Source organism: Equus caballus, chromosome 3, assembly GCF_041296265.1.
Source record: "Equus caballus isolate H_3958 breed thoroughbred chromosome 3, TB-T2T, whole genome shotgun sequence".
Lineage (NCBI taxonomy): Eukaryota > Metazoa > Chordata > Mammalia > Perissodactyla > Equidae > Equus > Equus caballus.
In genome coordinates this window covers 24,164,521-24,183,233 of record NC_091686.1, presented here as the reverse complement: position 1 = coordinate 24,183,233, position 18,713 = coordinate 24,164,521, and the positions used below count along the sequence as shown (strand labels likewise).

At 58.5% G+C, this 18,713-nt stretch overlaps 1 protein-coding gene across 6 annotated transcripts in view; it reads left to right on the top strand.

The window, feature by feature from the left end:
• Positions 1–18,713, top strand: part of BCAR1 (BCAR1 scaffold protein, Cas family member) — a 39,954-nt gene that overhangs the window by 14,643 nt on the left and 6,598 nt on the right. For 4 of the 6 annotated variants that reach the window (XM_023637340.2, XM_014738367.3, XM_005608435.4 and 1 more), the window contains 4 exons: positions 8,771–9,382; positions 15,306–15,467; positions 15,638–15,754; positions 16,838–17,935. In XM_023637340.2, coding sequence (XP_023493108.1) covers positions 8,846–9,382; positions 15,306–15,467; positions 15,638–15,754; positions 16,838–17,935 — 1,914 coding nt within the window. In that variant the 5' untranslated portion in view covers positions 8,771–8,845. Of the gene's footprint in view, positions 1–8,770; positions 9,383–13,866; positions 14,538–15,305; positions 15,468–15,637; positions 15,755–16,837; positions 17,936–18,713 lie in introns of those variants that run through there. The other 2 variants (XM_014738368.3, XM_023637341.2) reach the window with 2 other exon arrangements.

Here is an 18,713-nt window from a genome sequence, read left to right as displayed (position 1 = left end):
AGCTCTGGGAGGAGAACTGGAGCTTCTGGCCATGACTGTGCTGAGTAGAGTGAGCACTGTGGGCTGGCACCATCTCTCCAGGCCTGGGCAAGGGATTGAGGTAAGGGCAGTGCCAGTAGGGCATCCTGTTTGAGCTGGAAAGGCACTTGAGACAACCACCACCAGTCATACGGATGGTACACATGAGGAGATTGTGGCACAGAGAGGGACGGGTACTTGTCCTCACAGAACTGGATCCAGAACTTAATCTCTTGCTCTGCCCCCATGTACCCCCCTCCACCGGGATTGGGGGCGCTCTGGTCCTCAGGGTGCTGTCATGCTCCACTGGGGCTGCCAACTTGGTGGGGTCCCTCTGGCTCCAGGGCTGTGCCTTTGTGCCCCCTCCTGGCATCCACTGTTATTTTAGAAGGTCCCACCACTCTTTTTTCTTGAGCCTAGAGAACTCCCTGCCCCACCCCCAGGAGCCCACAGCCGGTTGGGGCAGTCAGAACCAGCTGCAGGCGAGGTGCGCTCCCTGGAAGGCTGCCCGGAGGGGCGAGGGGCAGTGCTGGAGGCAGACTTGGAGGGTAGGATGTAGGGTGGGAATGATAGGGATCATTCTCCAGCAAAGACACTGGGCAAGCTCCTCCTCCTCCAGATTCTTAGGGCCCCCAAATAAGGGGCTGCAGTGGGGTCTCGCTCCAAGGGGGTGGGGCTGGGCCCTCTGTCAGCCCCCTCTTCTGGCCCTCTAGCACTGGGGAAAGGCCCTGGCCCCTCCTCTGTTTTCCTGCCCTAACTCCCTCCCACCTCTGAGGAGTGGAGCCAAGTTCTGGGCTGGGGCAGGAGGAGCTCAGAGGGTGAAGGGCCAGGGCCCTGTTTCAGGCCCCCATCTCCATTGCCCATCCCAGAAATCAGGGGTTTGGTACTTTTATTTGATCTAGAGAACCCTACTTTTTGTGCCATTGTGTTCCCCTCCATTCGTGCTCAGAGATGGTGCTGCTTTAGGGCTGCTGAAAGTTACTCAGGACTGGAGAGTGGCAGAGCTCTAGGGGGCTTTAGATGTCAAGGTGGAGAAACCATGGCCTTGTAAGGAGTGAAATCCCTGTCCCACCTGGGCTGTCTTCTGCCTCTCCTCCTCCATCATGACAATTCTGGGGCTGGAGGCGGGGGTTACCCCTATGCTGGGCCTGGTGCTGTCCCTGAAGTAAAGGTCAGCCTCATGCTGAGCCCTCTGCCAAGAGACCAAATCCTGAGAGTGAACAAGCCAGTCCACTCAAGAATCTTGTGAGTCTTCCCTGCAGGGCCCCAGGGACAGAAAAGGAGAGTGATGGGTGGTCAGGCACACAGGTCTGGGATCTGCCACCTTGGGTCAGTTTCCCAGCCTGGGTCAATTCCCTGGGCTGGGGGGTAGTGGTGAGGGTTCTCAGGGGGTTGAGGACCATTCCCAAGCTGCCAGCAGCTGGAATGGGCTGGAGAGTGGAGGGTTCGGCCCTCACGCTGCTCACACAGTCTCATTGGTACTCTGACCCCAGGCCTGCCTGTTCCCACCATCTGTGGTGTCTTGGGGGCTGCATATGCCATGTCCTGCAGCAGGAGGGTCCTCCCTATGCCACCTCTTCTCCTCTGCCCAGACTCACAGGGACAGTGCTTGGGACGCCCAGGCAGGGGTTGGGACAGGGGCCTGCTTCTGGCCCAGAGCTGACCCTGGACACAGAGGCATCTGCTATTGCTGCTGCAGCCAAGGCCAGGCTGTGGCTTGTGCTTGTCTGAGGGAGCTACTGGCAGTGGCCTCCCACCAGTGGGTTTTTTTTTTTTTTTTTTTTTAAGATTTTATTTTTTCCTTTTTCTCCCCAAAGCCCCCCAGTACATAGTTGTATATTCTTTGTTGTGTGTCCTTCTAGTTGTGGCATGTGGGATGCTGCCTCAGCGTGGTTTAATGAGCAGTGCCATGTCCGCGCCCAGGATTCGAACCAACGAAACACTGGGCCGCCTGCAGCGGAGCGCGCGAACTTAACCACTCGGCCACGGGGCCAGCCCCCACCACCAGTGGGTTTTTAGTCCTTCATTCTACAGACCTGTCTTCTGCCTGTTGAGTGTCAGGCATGGGGCACCTGCTCTGTTCTCTGAGCCTCAGACACTCCTGGGATGGCTCTAGAATGTGGCCTCAGCCATATTCTTGCTCCCTGCCAGCCATGCACTGAGGCCTTGAGCCCAGACCCTGGCCACTCAGTTTTACCTGGTAGTATTAGGGGACAGTGATGCTAAGGCTGACTAGTCCTGGAGTTCTGCCCAGGATGAAGGCATGGGGATGTATGGGCAGGGCATAGCTGTTGCCCTCAGGGCCCCATCAGAGCCTGTGAGGCAGGGCGAGGGGCTGGTCAGTACCCTGGCCCGTGGGCCTGCAGCTGCTGCCCCTCCAGGGGGATTCCCAGGGCACAAGTGAGCAGGGGTTGTGGGCACAGACTGCTAGTCGGGCACATGCACATTGGGCCTGTATCCATTGACCACCGGGGGCTCCTTGGGACAAGCAAACAGAATACCCCAGAAATAAACTTGGCCTGCGTTTGAGATGGCTCTGGGATGAAGGGAACTAGTGTTTCTCGAATGACTGCTGTGTGTGACGCTCTGTGCTTGGGGCTGGGGTGTGGGTGTGTGTTGGGGTAGGGGACAAGAAGGGATGGAAAAGGCCTGTGAAGTTTCTATTCCTGGCTTCCGTGAACCTAAGCATTACCCCAGGAGCCTTCCAGATCTGCCTCTGCTGCTTTCTGACTGTGACCCTGGCAAGTCAAGTAACTGTCCTGCGCCCTCAGGTTCCCCGTGTATAGGATGGAGATAATCATAGTGTCCCATAAGGTTAAAAGAGACGATTGAAGTAGGTGACCAACCCCTGCCTCTGACACGGTCAGTGCTCTTCCTCAGTGTTGTTACTGTGTGACCCTATCAGTCGCATCTCTCCCTTCACCACTCCCAGCCACCAGGTAGCACCCTCCCCCAGAGTCGGGGTTTGGGGATACCCAGAGCTGGCAGAGCCAAGGGTAAGACCCAAATACCCATCAGAGGGCTGCAGTTCTCCCAGACGCACGCCCATTGGCGGCCAAGACCCAGCTGCTCCATGTCCGAGGGCCCGCCTGGCTGTTGTGCTCTGTCGCCCAGAGGACCCCGGGACACAATGAGGGCCATTCTCAGTGGCAGGCAGGGCCTGTGGGGCAACCCTGTTGGCTCCTATGTGCAACAACCAGGGTGTTGTTCTTAGCTGGCCTGGCTGGCTGGCCACTGTCTGGGGAGTGTTGGCATCAGGCTTGGGGGGGGGGGGGCGTCTCCTCTGCCCCTTCCCTCTGGCGTGAGCAAGCCCCAGAAGGCCTTCCTGGCTTCCACAGGTGTGGCTATGCTGCTCCCAAGAAGGGCAGGACACAAGGAGAGCTTCTGCCTGAGCCTGCCTCTTCAGCAGCCACGTGCTCAGTGCCCATTCTGGGCCGGGCCTGCTGTGTGTATGCCTGGGGATTCCATGCTGAAGGAGACAGGCCCCTCCCATCCTGGGCGCCCGGGGTTGGGGGGCATGAAGTGGGCAATAACAAGACATGTAGGTCAGCACTTGGAGGTAGGGGCAGTGGAGAGCGGGTGCCCTAGGAGGGGCACAGGAGCCTTCCTGGAGGGGTGACACCAGAGTCATGTCCTGAAGGAGGACAGCGAGAGGTTTCCTAGAGGCAGGAATGAGGTGGCCAGAGACTGAGGAAGTCAGGCAGCAGTCTCTGTGGTGCCTCGGACATAGATGGCTGGCAGTGTCTGCCTGGACTGTGATGGTGCCCTGGTAGTGTGCCCTCTGAGAGGTCACAGTGCTGTCCCCTTGCACGCTTGGGGGCAAGCACCTAATTGGCCCAGCAGTGAGAGAGGCTTGAAAGCCAGGCGTTAGCGGGGGTTGGCCCCTCTTCCAAGTTGGGGGCAAGACACTGGGTCCTGGGGGAGCATGTCCAGAGCAGGACGTCTCAGTGGTATGGGCTTTGCCCTAGCTGGGCTTCTCCTACCATGAGATGTCACCATTTGGATAACCTTAACTGAGCTCTCTGTGCATCATCCCATGGCATCCTGCAGTGTGACTGGCCCCCACCTGCCTGCCGCGGAGGGCACAGCCCTGTCTCCCCTGGCCTCTGCCTGCTCTAGCAGCTTGGCTCATGCCTGGTCCTCTACCTGCATGCTCTTCCCTGGCTGGTTTCATGGTTGCCTGGTTTTCATTCTTCATGAGTCAACTGAAGTGTCTCCTCCTTGAAGAGGCCATCCCTGACCACCCTCTATGCAGTGGCCCTGTCTCACGTTATTTTTGGCACCCCGCTTTTTCCCCCACCCTAGCAAGTTGTTTGGTGTCTGTCTGACCTGCTGGAATGTAAGCCCCATGCAGGCAGGGGCCTGGTCTAGCTGGGCCTACACCATCTCGTAGAGCCTAGCCCAGCACCTGGCAGAGAGCAAGAGCTAGGCAAATCTTTTTTTAAACAAAAGAACCATCCTATGAAACCAGGATTGTCGTCTTAGCACAGGGCATCTGGGTGCTCAAAGAGGCTAAAGGACTTGCCCAGGGGGAGAGCCAGGCCGAGATCTGGTCTTAGCTGCTGTGGAGTGACTCGAGAGAGAAGGAAGGAGGAGCAGCTGGGGAGGCTTCGAGGCCCAAAGGGGCGGGTACTCAGCCTGCTGGAGCGCTCTGGCTCCAGCAGTACCCAGGACTCAAGGGCTGGGCTGTGGAGAGGCTGCCTCTGGGGCTCTGGGCGGGGGCACCAGCTGACGCAGAGGAGCTCCTGGTGCCAGGCGCCTGGGACCGTGTGCCCAGCCCAAGAGGTGCTTGCCAGCCTGGCCCCGTGCCACCCCAGACTATACAGTTGTAGCCGTAGTTGGCCTTGACTGCTCAGTGAGCTCATGCCGAGGGGGTGGGGGCTGGCCACCTGGGCACAGGAGGCCCCAGTAGCTGTCCTGGGTTCAGGTGGAGCCTCCCCCTCCACGGCCTGCCTTGCCCTCAGCCAAGCTCTGCAGCCCCCTAGCCCTCCTGAATGCCCAGCCCTGCCCTCTGGGGCCTGGGTGAGGCCCCTCTGCCAGCCTTCCCTGGGCTGCCCTCCTCCTAAGAGGTGAGGGGCCTCCAGAGGGGCAGTCCCCTCTGTCTGCACCCGCCCCCTCTGACTGGGCCTGAGGGGAATTTTCCTGTGACTCACTCTGCTGGCACTTCCTGTGGTCACTAGGGTAGGGGCTAGGGGACCCAGCGGGTGGCTCTGTGTTCTGGGGTCACTGGGGGAGGGTGGGATGTGATTCCCTGAGGCAGGCAGCAGACCATATTTGGGAAATGCTTTTCTTGCAGGCAGCTTGAGGATGGCCCGTGGGCTCCGGTGGGCTGCAGGGCAGCCCCCACCCCTGCCTGCTCCTCCCGGGGCTCTGGCCTCGACCTGCTTCAGCCTCCTCTGTCCCATCCTGGCTTGGAGCCTGGGAGGTAGTCCACTGTTTTCTTTTTCAGGATGTGTATTTTTCAACCCCAAAGTCAAGAAATGCTCATTAAATACAAATTGAAAAATTCTGAAAAACAGGAAGAGAAGCATCCCCCTTCATCTCAGACATTAACACTCCTTCTTACCCTCTCTCATTTTTTAAGTTTGATGCTTTATTGAGACATAACTTACGCTTCAGTGCGTTGACAACTCTGTTGTGATCATGGTGTGGACAGCGTTGCAGCAACTGCAGTTCTGAAGGACTTTGTCCTGCTGCTCGCCTTGGTGCTGGGCTGAATCTGCCTGGACTGCCTTCTGCCCTGGGCCTTGCCCTGGCCTCTGGCCCTTTCTGGGGCCGGAGGCTCTGAGCTGCTTTGGAGAAATGGGCTCCCTGCTGGTTCTCTGCAGGCCTGAGAGTGCAGTCGTGGGGCCTGGAGCACCTGCTGCCTGCCTGGGCCTCCTTTCTGGGCCACCGTCCTCTTTGGTGATGTTCGGTCCTCTTCCCTAATCCTCCGTACAGCAGGCGGGGGAGATGGAGCCCAGAGGGGCACTTTCTGGCAGCAGATACTGGTGTGGAGGGAGGGGGTAGACCCTCCTGGACTTGAGGCCTCACCCCTACTCTTTTCTCGAGTAGGGCCCCAGCTCCCACTTGCTATTTCTGCCCAAGGGGGATGTGGCCTTTCTTTTCCACCTAGAATTCCAGCTCCTGCTTGACCCCTTGGAGATGGAGTCTAGGGGACAGAATGAGACTCAGGCCCAGGCGGGATAGGTCACACAGCAAGTGGGTAGCCAGAACCCAGGTCCCATTTCCAAATCAGGGGTCTAGACCAGGCTCTGTGTCCTCAGACTGCAGGAGACTAAGAGGAGGGCAACCAGAGCTGAGGCCTGGCTGGTGGGGCCAGAGCCTAGATGGCCTGGCACTGTCCTCTCCACAGGCCTGGCTTCTCTCATGTGTGAGGCTTGGGCCTCTGCTGAGCCCACTGAGCTCTCTGGGTAGCCAGGGCCTCCTGCTGCCCTAGGAGGCCAAGGCAGCCCTGGCCGCCTCTCACCCAGGCACCCCTTTGCTTCTGCCCTTTCCTGGAACTGACCTTGACCCTCCAGCTGGGGACCTTCTGTGATATCTCTGGGCCCAACCGGAGCCTGGCACCTGCATAAGGTGGGGGGCAGTGGCAGCAGTGGCCAAAGACTGAAAAGGAAGAGGCCTCCCTGCCCGGGTTCTCTATCCCAGTGGCATGCTAGGCCTGCCAGCTCAATGTCTGCCCGTGCTGTGGTCCTCCCGCCTCTGGTCCCACAGCCTCCCTCAAGTTCCCCAGAGCTGCTTGGCTGCAGGGCCTCTCTGTGCCAGGGCCCCATGGAGCACATGTCCCTGCTCCAGGAGGGTTTGCTGACTAAGGGAGCCTCATGGCGGTGCCCACTTCTGGGGTAGCTGTGAGCATCACAGGAGTAAAGGTGGGCTAGGGGTGCTGTTCTTTGGCGGTCCTCGGTCTGTATGAGAGCACTTTTCTCATTTTCCCCATTCATTCCTGCTGCCTGTCTCATTCCCTTCCTTCTTCCAGAAGCGCCCATGCTAATGTAATGTGTCTGGAATCTGTCCTTGGATAAGTGTCTGTGAAAAATACGTAGACTTGTTTTATAGACGTTTGTAACATTTACGTAAAGGCTTTTGGGCTGTAGATCTCCTGTTTGTTCTTCTCAGTCAGGAGGGCATGCCTGACATTCCTCACCAGATACCTGGACACCTACTGGAGCACAGAGCAGAGTCACCGATGTGCGTGTCCTGGTTTGCTGGCTGGAACCCTGAGCATCCTTTGTGGAGATCTTGGCCATTGTGTTTTCCCTTTCAGAGAACTCACTCCAAGTTTTGTTGGTTTTCCCTTGGTGTTCTTGTCTCATCCTTGCTGGTTTGTAGGAGCATCTCCAGATTCTAGATAAATCACTCTCTTGTCATTTGGTGACCTGTCACCCTGTCAGCTTTGTGTTGTCCACTATCCAACAGAAACTGTTCATTTCGATGAGGTTGAATCCATCTATTTGTTTTTGTTGTTGTTACTTTATATTTTGTATTTTTGGGGTCTTTGTTTTTGGGGTTTTGTTTTATAATTTTTTCCCACATCAAGGTCACAAAGATATTCTCCTGCTGTTTTTTCTTTTATTAGCTCTAGAGTTGTACCTTTCACATTTAGGTCTTTCGTTGCTCGTTGGTTTTAAATGTGAGACAAGTGTCCAAATTGGTTTTTCTTCTTCCAGTGACTGAGTTTGCCTGCTGTCACCTTTGATGCAGTCTTACCCTTCCCCTCGCCATGTGGTACCGAGTTCCCGTAGAGCAGGGCCTCTTCTGAGCCCTGTCCCGGCCGCAGGTCCCAGTGCTGCTCACTGATTTAGAGTGTGGCATGTCCTCACGGCCAGTGCTCCTTTGCCTACCATTTTCAGAATTGACCTGCTTGTTCATGGACCTCTAGTCCCCCATTTAATTCTAGAAGGATTCTTTTTCTTTGGTCTGATATATCAAAAAAAAAAAATCCTACTGGCATTTTTATTGTAATTGTAATTTATTAAGTAAGCTTGGGCACATGGGCTTTTTACAGTGCTTCGTCATCCCACCATGAACTTGGTATGTTTTCCCCTTTATTCGGGTTTTCCCTTGAGCCCTTTGTCTGAGCGTAAGCATTTTTTCCTCTGAGGTCTCGTGCAGCCTTTGCTTGATTAATTCCTGGAGAGCTTGTAGCCTTTGTTGTTATTGTGCGACGTCTTTTCCGTGACATTTCTCATCAGTTATTGATTCTTCTAGTTTATTGGGTTTTTACATAGATGATCATATGGTCTGCAGATGATGACCGTTTGTCTCTGTGTGTTCCCTCCCCCCTTCTTTCTCGTGTTTTCCTCTTGGCTGATTGCACTGGCAGGGCAGGAGGACTGATGAGTTGGAGCAGGGAGGGTGTGCATCCTGTTTTCTTCCCAGAATGTGGTGGCCATTACTGTCATTATTGCTACTCGCCCCAGTGTTGGTCTGGGTTGTAGTGTGACTTTGGGGGTGGTTTTTAAGGGTATCTTGAGTGCCATCCCTGGATTGTAGGTGGTGGCAGCAGTCAAGAGGATTTTGAGGTGTTCTCTGGGCTTATTTGAAAAAAAAACACAAAATCAACAGGACCTTTCTGTGGGGGGCAGTGGGGGAGGAGGCGCCAGGATCTTGCCAAACCCTGCCTAGTTCCTTTCTCAGTGCCAAGGCCAGAAGCCTCAACAGTCCTGGAAGGGTGGGAGCTCAGTGGCCCACCAAGTGCACACTCAGTGCACACCCTCCTGCCTTCATGCCCACCTGTGTCCTCTCTCCCCAGAATGTGCTGGCCAAAGCCCTGTATGACAACGTGGCCGAGTCCCCCGATGAGCTCTCCTTCCGCAAGGGCGACATCATGACGGTGCTAGAGCGGGACACTCAGGGCCTGGACGGCTGGTGGCTCTGCTCACTGCATGGGCGCCAAGGCATTGTGCCTGGGAACCGCCTCAAGATCCTCGTGGGCATGCATGACAAGAAGCCGGCAGGGCCCGGCCCCGGCCCACCTGCCACCTCAGCCCTGCCCCAGCCTGGCCTGCACACCCCGGCTACCCAGTACACGCCTATGCTGCCTGCTGCATACCAGCCCCAGCCCGACAGCGTCTACCTGGTGCCCACCCCCAGCAAGACTCAGCAAGGCCTCTACCAAGCCCCTGGGCCCAGCCCACAGTTCCAGTCTCCTCCGGCCAAGCAGACGTCCACGTTCTCAAAGCAGATGCCACATCACCCATTTCCCAGCCCAGCTCCCGACCTTTACCAGGTGCCACCAGGGCCTGGCAGTCCCGCCCAGGACATTTACCAGGTGCCGCCTTCTGCTGGGATAGGGCATGACATCTACCAGGTCCCCCCTTCCCTGGACGCACGCAGCTGGGAGGGGGCGAAGCCACCAGCAAAGGTAAGGCCACACTGGCACAGCTGGGCAGTGCCCCTGCTCGCCCGGGCCCCAGTTTCTGGTCACAGCAGGGCCCAGATAAGCACGTTTGGGGTCTCCGGGGCTCCAGCAGCGCCTGCATGTTTGGTCTGGTGTCACCGGGAGGAAGTGAACATTTGGGGAATGTGTTCATCCTTCTGGTGAAGATGGGTGTGAACAGGCTGGGGTAGCCCAGCAGTGCAACCTCCGAGCTGGCCTTGGATGATGAGGTGGCCTTCAGGAGTGGGAGGTGTCACTGTGAGGCAGAGGATGCAGCTTGTCTAAGACCTGGAGGTATGGAAAAGTGTCTGCATTCCAAGTGGGCAGGTGAGGCTTGGCCGATGAGCCAGAGCAGCAGGTTGGGGACAGACTCCCAGGGCCTGGTGCCCCCTGAAGGACCAGCTGCCTTCCTGAAGGGGGAAGGTTTTGCATAGGAGTAACCTGCCCAAATCGGTGTCCTAGTAAAGTCATTCTGCCCACAGAGAGGAGGGTTTGGGGAGCATTGAGGGGTCCAGACTGGGGCGGGGAGCCCAGGAAAAAGAGGGTTGTGAGGGGAAAAGTCAAGTATGGGGCTCAGTGTAGCAGCTAGGCGAGGGTGGTCAGAAACCCAAAAGTGGATTGACGATAGAGACGTTTCTTTCTCACACACCGTGATCTGGAAGTGAGGAGTACAGGACTGATGGCAGACTGTCGGGCCACGGTTCCTTCCGTCTTGTTGCTCTGCCATCCTTGATGTGGGGCTCGTGTCTCATGGTCCAGGGTGGCGGCTGTGTGAGCTCCAGCCAGCATGGCTGCATCCTGGCCAGCAGGGAGAGGAGGGAGGGACAGGGGAGAGGCCATCCACCTCGTGCCCAGGGCCTCCCCTGGGTGTGTGTGTCAGCCCCTTGGACGAGGGTGGAGCACATCTTCTGACCAGCCCTGCTCCGCAGGTGTCCAGCCCGTCTCCTCTTCTGGGGCATGTTAGTGTGCCAGCGGGTGCCTGCAGGGTGACCTGTTTGTGACTTCTGGAATGTGGGGAGGACACTGCCTGTGGGATTGCCATAATAGGGTCACCCTGAGAGAGACTCTGGTTCCAGTCCCTGTGGACTTTTGCTGATGGGATGCTGGGCCGGGGGACACGGCTCTGATCCCAGCACCCTCACCTCCACACCGGCCTGCTGTGGGCCCCTACGTGCCTAGTCCATCTGCCTGTGAGGAGGAGGCGGGACTGAAGAAGGAGGCCAGACCCTCACCCTCACCTTCAGCTTTGGGCTCGATCAGAAGCAAACTTTTCTTCCCTTTGGCCTGTGTCTTCCCATGCCAAGTCCCTTCAAGAGTTAGGGAGTGGCGTTTCCTGAGGCCTGGAAGCAGAGGAGGTGTCCCGTGGGCTTTGAGAACAGAGCTGTCATACTCAGCTCTGTCTCCTCCATGGCTGCTTCCCCGTTATAGCTCACTCAGGAGGACGCAGAACAACTCAGCCCATGCCGCAGGGCACCCAGCCCCAGCTTCCCGACTCACCCCTCCTCAGATGGAGACCACGGTGGGTGGTGTGCCCCAGAGGCCCTAGTGGGAGAGCAGGTGGTGGGCACAGCAGCTGGCTGTTAGGAGAAGTGGCCTGGCTCTGCTGGGATCAGCTTCCTGGGACTCAGGCCCCTCCTCGTGTTTGTGCCATGTCTAATCCAGAACCGCCTTTATCTGGAGAGACAGCAGCCAAGTGGGCGTTTACCCCATGGCACTGAGCCTGTCCTCAGAGCCGGTCTAGGGTTGGCTTGTCCATGCCAGCTGGGCAGTGGATCAGCAGGCCGTGTTGTCCTGTCCCTACCCACAGGGTGGAGCTTGGCACCCAGGAAACCTGGCTGGAGGTCATTGGCAGGCTGAGAGTGGGGCTCCATGGATGCTGACCACCAGGGGACCCTGGGTCACTGGTGCCTGCTTCCTGCCCTACCTGCTCCTTCAGCTGCCTGGCAGAGATAGGCCGGTGGCAGAAGCCTGTCATTCTGGACTGGGATAGCCCAGACTGGGCTGCTCCCAAGATGGCTTTAGGGAGAGGAGCAGAGCTCTGCCAGGGGAGCATCTGTCCTGTGGGGAGGCAGCAGAGAGCAGTGGCTGGCCGGCGAGCCTTGGGACAGGCCATAGTCCATTCTCCGACACACTCACACTCACTCACACACACAGTCCACGCCCTGCACACATCCCAGGGAGGCACACCCTTTCCCCTCCCTCCTCTCCCTCCCCATCTTTTCAGTCAAGCTTGTCCTGGTGCATCTCTGAGGCTGGGGCAGGCGTGGAAGCCCCCTGGTCTGGGAAGCAGCTGTGAACCCCTTGTGTTGGGCTGTAGACTCGACCCCATGTTTTGGCTGTTGGTTCTGTTCCGCTCCTATGCCAAGGGCTTGCTCGCCGACTACCTCTGGGCTCACCTGGCTGGGCTTCTCTCTCCCGGGCCCACTGGTGGGGCTGCCCAGAGCCTTTGTCCCTCAGGGCCCTGACCTGGCTGGTGGCCCAGGAGGGAGAGCCCTGTATTACCCTCCCTGAGAAGCCTCATTGCTTCTGGCTGAGCAGCCTTCATTGCGTCTGCTTTTATTTTATAATTGTGAAAACGATGCTTGTTTGTCACAGAAAATGCATAATGTATGAAAAAGCCTAGAGATGAGATTCCCCAATCAAGAGGTAATCACTGGGAAATTTTGGCATATTTTGTCTAGCATATTGTCTATTTGTCTCTCACAGATTTGTACACATACTTTTGCATTTTGAGGTTGTAAATCCAACATTAGATGTCGAAAGCATTTTGTTGGGTCCCTAAGCATGACTGTGAGTGACGGCTGCCCCTGATTTTCTTGTGTTGCCCCCTCCCCTGGGGGCTCTAGGTGGTTTTTGACTGCCCGAGTCTTTTACAGACAGCCAGGCGATGAACATCTTGGTGTGTCTGTGCCCACATTTCAAGGCTGTGCTTTCGTAAGCTTTGTCTTCCACCTCAAGAAGTCTGGGAAACCGAGGCTCCTGGTTCCAGGGGTAGGGGTCAGCTGGGCTGAGGAGTGCCCTGCCGGGGCTGTGGGTGGGTGGATGGGGCCCAGGCACCCAGGAAGCTGGAGAGTGAATGACAAGGCTGGTGGCCAGGAGGGGTCAGAAGCCAGGAGCCTGAAGCGGAGTGGCCTGCATGACTGAGGGGAGAGGTCAGCACCCTTAGGGCTGGGGAGTGGCTTTAGGAAGCTGAGGACAGAAGCAGGTGGGGCCCCCAGAGGGGGAGGTGATTTTGTGAGTCTGTCGTAGGGGGAGTGCCTCTGAGTGAGGGGCCACAGCTGTGCCTAAGGAGACAGCTGTGGTGCTGGGTCAGGCGCTGTGGGAGGCACAGCTGAACTCCTATTCCTTCTGGATTTCACCCTGGGAAGCTTCATTGCCTCCCCAGGTTCCTGATGCGCGGGGAGGGGACCCATGCCAGGCGTGTCCCTCACTCTGTATGAGAGGTTAAATGGCCACCTCCTGTGTCCCACAGTACTCCAGCAGTGCTCCATTTCCCAGAGGAGGAAACCGAGGCTCCTAGATGGGGGTGGGACTGGGGGTGTGCCAGGGCGAGCTGGCCTGGGTCATGTGCAGTGATGTCCATGTTGCAGGAAGGGAGGTGAGCAGCCAGGCTGCCTGGAGGTGCTCCCGGGGGATCTAGAAATGAGCCTCTAGCTTTACTTCTCCCTCCTGCTCTCTCTTCACGTCCTGATGGGCCCCGCCTGCCTGGGTCTATCTGTCTGTCTCTGGGTGTGCGTCTGGTGGTGGGTGTTGTGCATATTTTCTCGGCCTCTGTGTGTCTGTCTGCCTTCTGCACCATGGAGATGTGCTTGTGGGTCTTGGGTCGGAGTCTCTGCTCCTCCTGGACTCGGCCTGTGTCTCCACCCCCAGGGGCCTCCGGATCCTACTAATGAGGCCTCAGGTGCAGAGCAGGGTGGCCGGTGATTAGCGGGCTCAGCAGCTCTCTGGAGAGTCAGCTTCCCTAATGAGCTTTTCTGCACTGGTGCTGCCTTACTATTTTTTCCTAACAGAAAAACGTTTACTGGCCAGTATGGCTGCTTACTGTCACCAACTCAGACGCAGGAGTGGTAAGCGGCTGATAGCCCAGGCCTGGGGTCCAGCCTCCGGAGCCTTTCCCCCACGCTCCCTGCCCTCTCTCCTTAGCATGGGACTAAGGAGCACTGTCGGGGCGCAGAGTGGGTGGACGCACACCCCTCTTCGTGGGGCTGGGTCTCCACCCACCTTCCAGAGGCCAGCAGGGCCTGGAAATGCCTCAGGCCCTGCCTCAAGGCCCCGCCAACCTGCCACGTCCCGCCAGCCCCGGCCTGCCCCGCCTGCCCTGCTGTTGGCAGGTTCCAGCGTCTAAAAATAACTCTGGAGGAGACTCAAGTCTGGGGCGCAAGCAGAGAGATGAGTTTGGGGAAGGCCGCCAACTGCACTCCCAGACACACAGGGGTGGGTGCAGTGGGCGGGGAGTACCCTGTGGAGGCGCTGCGCAGAGCCAGCCTCAGAGGCCAGGTGTCGCAGGCCAGCCCTGCTGAGCTGCCCGGGAGGCGGGCACAGGATGCATCAGCAGGGGGCTCTGCCAGGCCCTAGGCTGAGCAGAAAAGTGCTGGTGCCCACGCTTCTGGGGGACACTCTGCTGCTCCTGGGGTACCCAGCATGTGCCTCTAGGGCACACAGGCGTGCAGAGCTGGCTGTCGATGTCATGGAGGCTGAGGGGCTGGGCGCAGGAACAGGATGCAGGGTTTGGGGGCGTTGAGCCTGAGGGCGGGCCTTGTCTCCACCCTGCTGCCTCCAGGGATGTGTGTGGGGAAGGCCTGAGTCAACCCTGTCCCAGACGTCCCCTTTGATTAGGGAACAAAAGGCCTTTCTGTGGGCCAAAGAGCTGAGCAGGGAGCCTCGTGAGGGAGGCGTGCCGTTCCTGGGTTAGAAGAGGCTGCAGGCCCCTCCCACGGGGCCGGGTGCCTGCCGGGAGGGAGGCTGCCCACACACCACTGCCTGCCAGGCCGCGCTGCCCCTTCCAGGCCGGGTGCTGGCAAGAAGGGCTCTCGGCAGCTTGCTGCCCTGGACCCTGGGCCGGGGGATGAGCACCAGGGAGGGGAAGGGGCTGGCCTCCTCTCTAGGCCGAGGTGCGTCTGCTAAGGCCTCCTCCCTTCAGGTGAGTGGTGGTCTCAGTGGCTCCGTGGGTGCGGTGCAGTGGGTATGGTGCAGTGGGTTCTAGTCTTGGCCACTCCCTCACACCCACACTTGACTTTCCAAAACAGCCCAGTCCCTCCATCTGCCCCAGAACTGACCCTGAAGTCTGGGAGTCCTTGGTGGCCCTGTGCTCAGGAGTCTCCCAAGATGTGCTGAGGGAGTGAGGAGGGCCAGGGCACTGTTTGCTGCTCTGCTAGACCACTGCCTCCTTGAAGCCCCAGGCCCTCACTGTTGGGATTTGCTGCAGGCCACCTCTGCTGGGCCCAGCCCGAGGCAGGCACAACCTGGCAGCGGCACCTCCCTTTGTCCTGGAGCCAAAGGCAGCTGCTGGGTTCTGCAGTCAGCACAGCCCCTTGCTGGGCAGACCTTTCTGAGGAGGATGCGGCTGGAAGGTGTCATCAGGCAGAGGCGCCCCAGTCAAGGGTGGCCTCTCCCCCATCACCCACATGTACCCTCCTCTGAACCTTTCGAGTCATCTACCTGGAGAGACCACTTCCGTTTCCTGGCCAGAGCCAGGTAGCTCTAAGCAAACCCTGGGGGTCCTAGTATTCCCCAAGTGCTGCATTTCTTTGAAGAAAGGGCAGAGAATACAAAGGGATGAGAACACTTTTGCCTCTGAGTGGCCTCTGAGGCACCCTCACGGCGGAGTGGAATCTCTCTGAGGGTCTAAGGGTGGATCCTGGAGGCTGTCTGCCCAGGCCAGTGGTGACCGTCGGCTGTCTGCCCCCAGGTGGTGGTGCCCACCCGTGTGGGGCAGAGCTATGTGTTTGAGGCCTCCCAGCCAGAGCAGGACGAGTACGACATCCCACGCCACCTACTGGCCCCAGGGTCCCAGGACATCTATGATGTGCCCCCTGTCCGGGGGCTGCTTCCCAGCCAGTATGGCCAAGAGGTAGGTGTCAGGGTTAGGGGTGGGGGCACCTCAGCCTGGTCCTGCCCAGGAGGCTGGGCTTTCGTGGCCCCAGCCAGGATGGTCCTTGGGTGGGTGCTGTGGGTTTTGTGCTCTTTCCATCCCTTCAGGTGGCCCTGGCACCTGTGTCACTGCACATTTTCTGCCCCCAGGTATATGACACGCCCCCCATGGCTGTCAAGGGTCCCAATGGCCGGGACCCATCGCTGGACGTGTATGACGTGCCCCCCAGTGTGGAGAAGGGCCTGCCACCGTCCAACCATCATGCGGTGAGCAGTCGGGAAATGCTGGGGCCTCGCAGGCTGAGGCCTGATGGGTGCTCAGGGTTCTGGATGTGCCTGAGTGTGTGCACTGAGGTGGAGACTCACATCTGCAGGACTTGGGGCACCAAGAGACCTGACTCTAGGCCCTGGCTCTGTCCCTCACTCGCTCTGTGACAGATGTGGAAACTGAGTGCTCCTCTGAACTGAGGAGCCTCAGCTTCCTTGTCTATGAAAGAGCCCCTTGTAGCCCCTTCTTCAGCGGGTTCTTGAGAGGATCTCACAGGATGTCATCAGTAAGGTGACCATAGAATTTATCATCCAAACCAGGACACTTCTGAGAGTGAAAGAGGGTGACCAGTAATTCTGAGGGGGAATCAGGCACAAACCAGGACTCTCCTGGGGACCGGGCCATCATCACCCTGAATATAACACACAAATAGCTCAGCCAGGTACACGCAGGGAGTAGAGGATATGTAAGTGGTGGTTGTGGTGATTGTGATGGTGGCGGTGGTGATGATGATGATGATGATGATGATGATGAGGTGGTGGTGGAAGTGATGGTGGTGGTAATGATGGTGATGGTGGTGGTGGTGGTGATGATAATAGTGGTGATGGTGGTGGTAGTGATGATGGTGGTGGCGGTGGTGGTGATGATGACAATAGTGGTGATGGTGGTGGTAGTGATGATGATGGTGGTGGCGGTGGTGGTGGTGGAGGTGGTGGTAGTGGTATGACAGCTTCCCTTTCACTGAGTGTTTGCAGTTACACAGTGAATTAACTCATGTAATCCTCACAATGAGCCTGTGAGGGAGTCCTCCCATCTTATGGGTGAGCAGACAGGTACAGAGAGAGGTTGAGTCACCTACCTGCCTTAGGTGACACAACTACTAAGCAGTAGAACCAGGATTTTGAATTTAGGTCTGGCTTCAGAGTTGGACTCTTAACGAGTTATAACCTGTGGGGACAAGAATTGTGATGAATGTGTGCATCTGGGCTGTGTCTGTGTGTGACCAGGTCTTGCCCTGAGGCTTCCGGGTGGGCAGTCCTTTACAAGGGACAGGCAGCCTTGACCAACCCTCGGCCCCCCAGGTGTACGATGTTCCTCCATCGGTGAGCAAGGATGTGCCCGACGGCCCACTGCTGCGTGAGGAAACCTACGATGTGCCCCCTGCCTTCGCCAAGGCCAAGCCCTTTGACCCGACCCGCCACCCGTTGGTCCTTGCTGCTCCCCCTCCAGACTCGCCACCAACTGAGGATGTGTATGATGTGCCGCCCCCTGCTCCTGACCTCTACGATGTGCCCCCCGGCTTGCGGCGACCTGGCCCTGGTGCCCTCTATGACGTGCCACGTGAGCGGGTTCTTCCTCCTGAGGCGGCCGATGGTAGCGTGGCCGACGACGGTGTGTACGCGGTGCCTCCCCCAGCTGAGCGGGAGGCCCTGGCTGATGCCAAGCGCTTGTCGGCCTCCAGCACAGGCAGCTCGCGCAGCAGCCAGTCAGCCTCTTCCCTGGAGGCGGCAGTGCCAGGTCGCGAGCCCCTGGAACTGGAGGTGGCCCTGGAGGCCCTGGCACGGCTGCAGCAGGGCGTGAGCACCACTGTGGCCCACCTTCTGGACCTGGCAAGTAGTGCTGGTGGATGTGGGGGCTGGCGCAGCACTCCCGAGCCTCAGGAGCCCCCAATGCCGGACCTGCGGGCTGCTGTGGCTGCTGTCCAGGGGGCCGTCCATGAGCTGCTGGAGTTTGCCCGCAGTGCTGTGGGCAATGCTGCCCACACTTCTGACCGCACACTGCATGCCAAGCTCAGCCGGCAACTGCAGAAGATGGAGGACGTGTACCAGACACTGGTGGCCCATGGTCAGGCCCTCGACAGTGGCCGCGGAGGCCCTGGGGCCACTCTTGAAGACCTGGATCGCCTGGTGGCCTGCTCACGGGCTGTGCCCGAGGATGCCAAGCAGCTGGCCTCCTTCTTGCATGGCAACGCCTCACTGCTCTTCAGACGGACCAAGGCCCCTGTTGCAGGGTCTGAGGGGGGTGGCCCCCTGCACCCCAACCCCACCGACAAGGCCAGCAGCATCCAATCCCGGCCCCTGCCGTCACCTCCCAAGTTCACCTCCCAGGACTCGCCAGACGGGCAGTACGAGAACAGTGAGGGGGGCTGGATGGAGGATTATGACTACGTCCACCTGCAGGTGGGTGCCCGCCCTGCCCAGGTTCCCAGGGCCCCTGGGGAAGCACCCTGGCCTCTTGGGGCTCTGACTTTGCTACCCCTGTAGTGGGGACCCTGATCCCCGACACACACAGAGGGCTTTTGTAGCCAAAGGAGGATGGGGCCCCAGCCTCAGTGAGTTCCTGGGCCCTCCTCTCACTTTCATCTTCCAGGCTAGGTGTCCACCCTGAAGCCCATTCCTTTCTCCACGTCAGGCCTTTGGGCCGACATGGCCATGTCATCAGGGGTCCTGCAGTGCCAGCCAGGAATGGCTCCCGAGCACCTGCAGGGGCCAGGCTTCTCTCACCAGAGACCAGGGCAGAGGTGGCTCTTTTCTGTTTGGGGAGATGGACTCTCAAGTCTAAGCAAAGACAAAGATATTTCCAGGCATGGGGGCAATAAATAAAACCAGGCAATGGGAAAGTGGGGTAGGCGTGGGCTCTGAGCAGAGAGCTGAGTACCAGCCAAGTAGACCTCCTGGGAGGAGCGTTCCAGGCTGAGAGCTGGCAGGTCCCAGGGCCCAGTGGTCAGGGACCGGTGGGCAGGCCCTATACACTGAGGAGAGGGGCTTGGATGTGATTCCTGGCATGGGAGCCAGGGAAGGGAGCATGGCCGTGGCCACCAGGAGTGTGCCCGACCCCTTCCTGTCCTGGCAGGAGGTGAGGGAGGCCCAGGAGAACTGCTTTCTCAGGAAGCTGCGCTCACCCTGGGCCTGGTGGTGGCAGCACGGACCTGGGTGTAGTGTGCGGCGCCACCTGGTG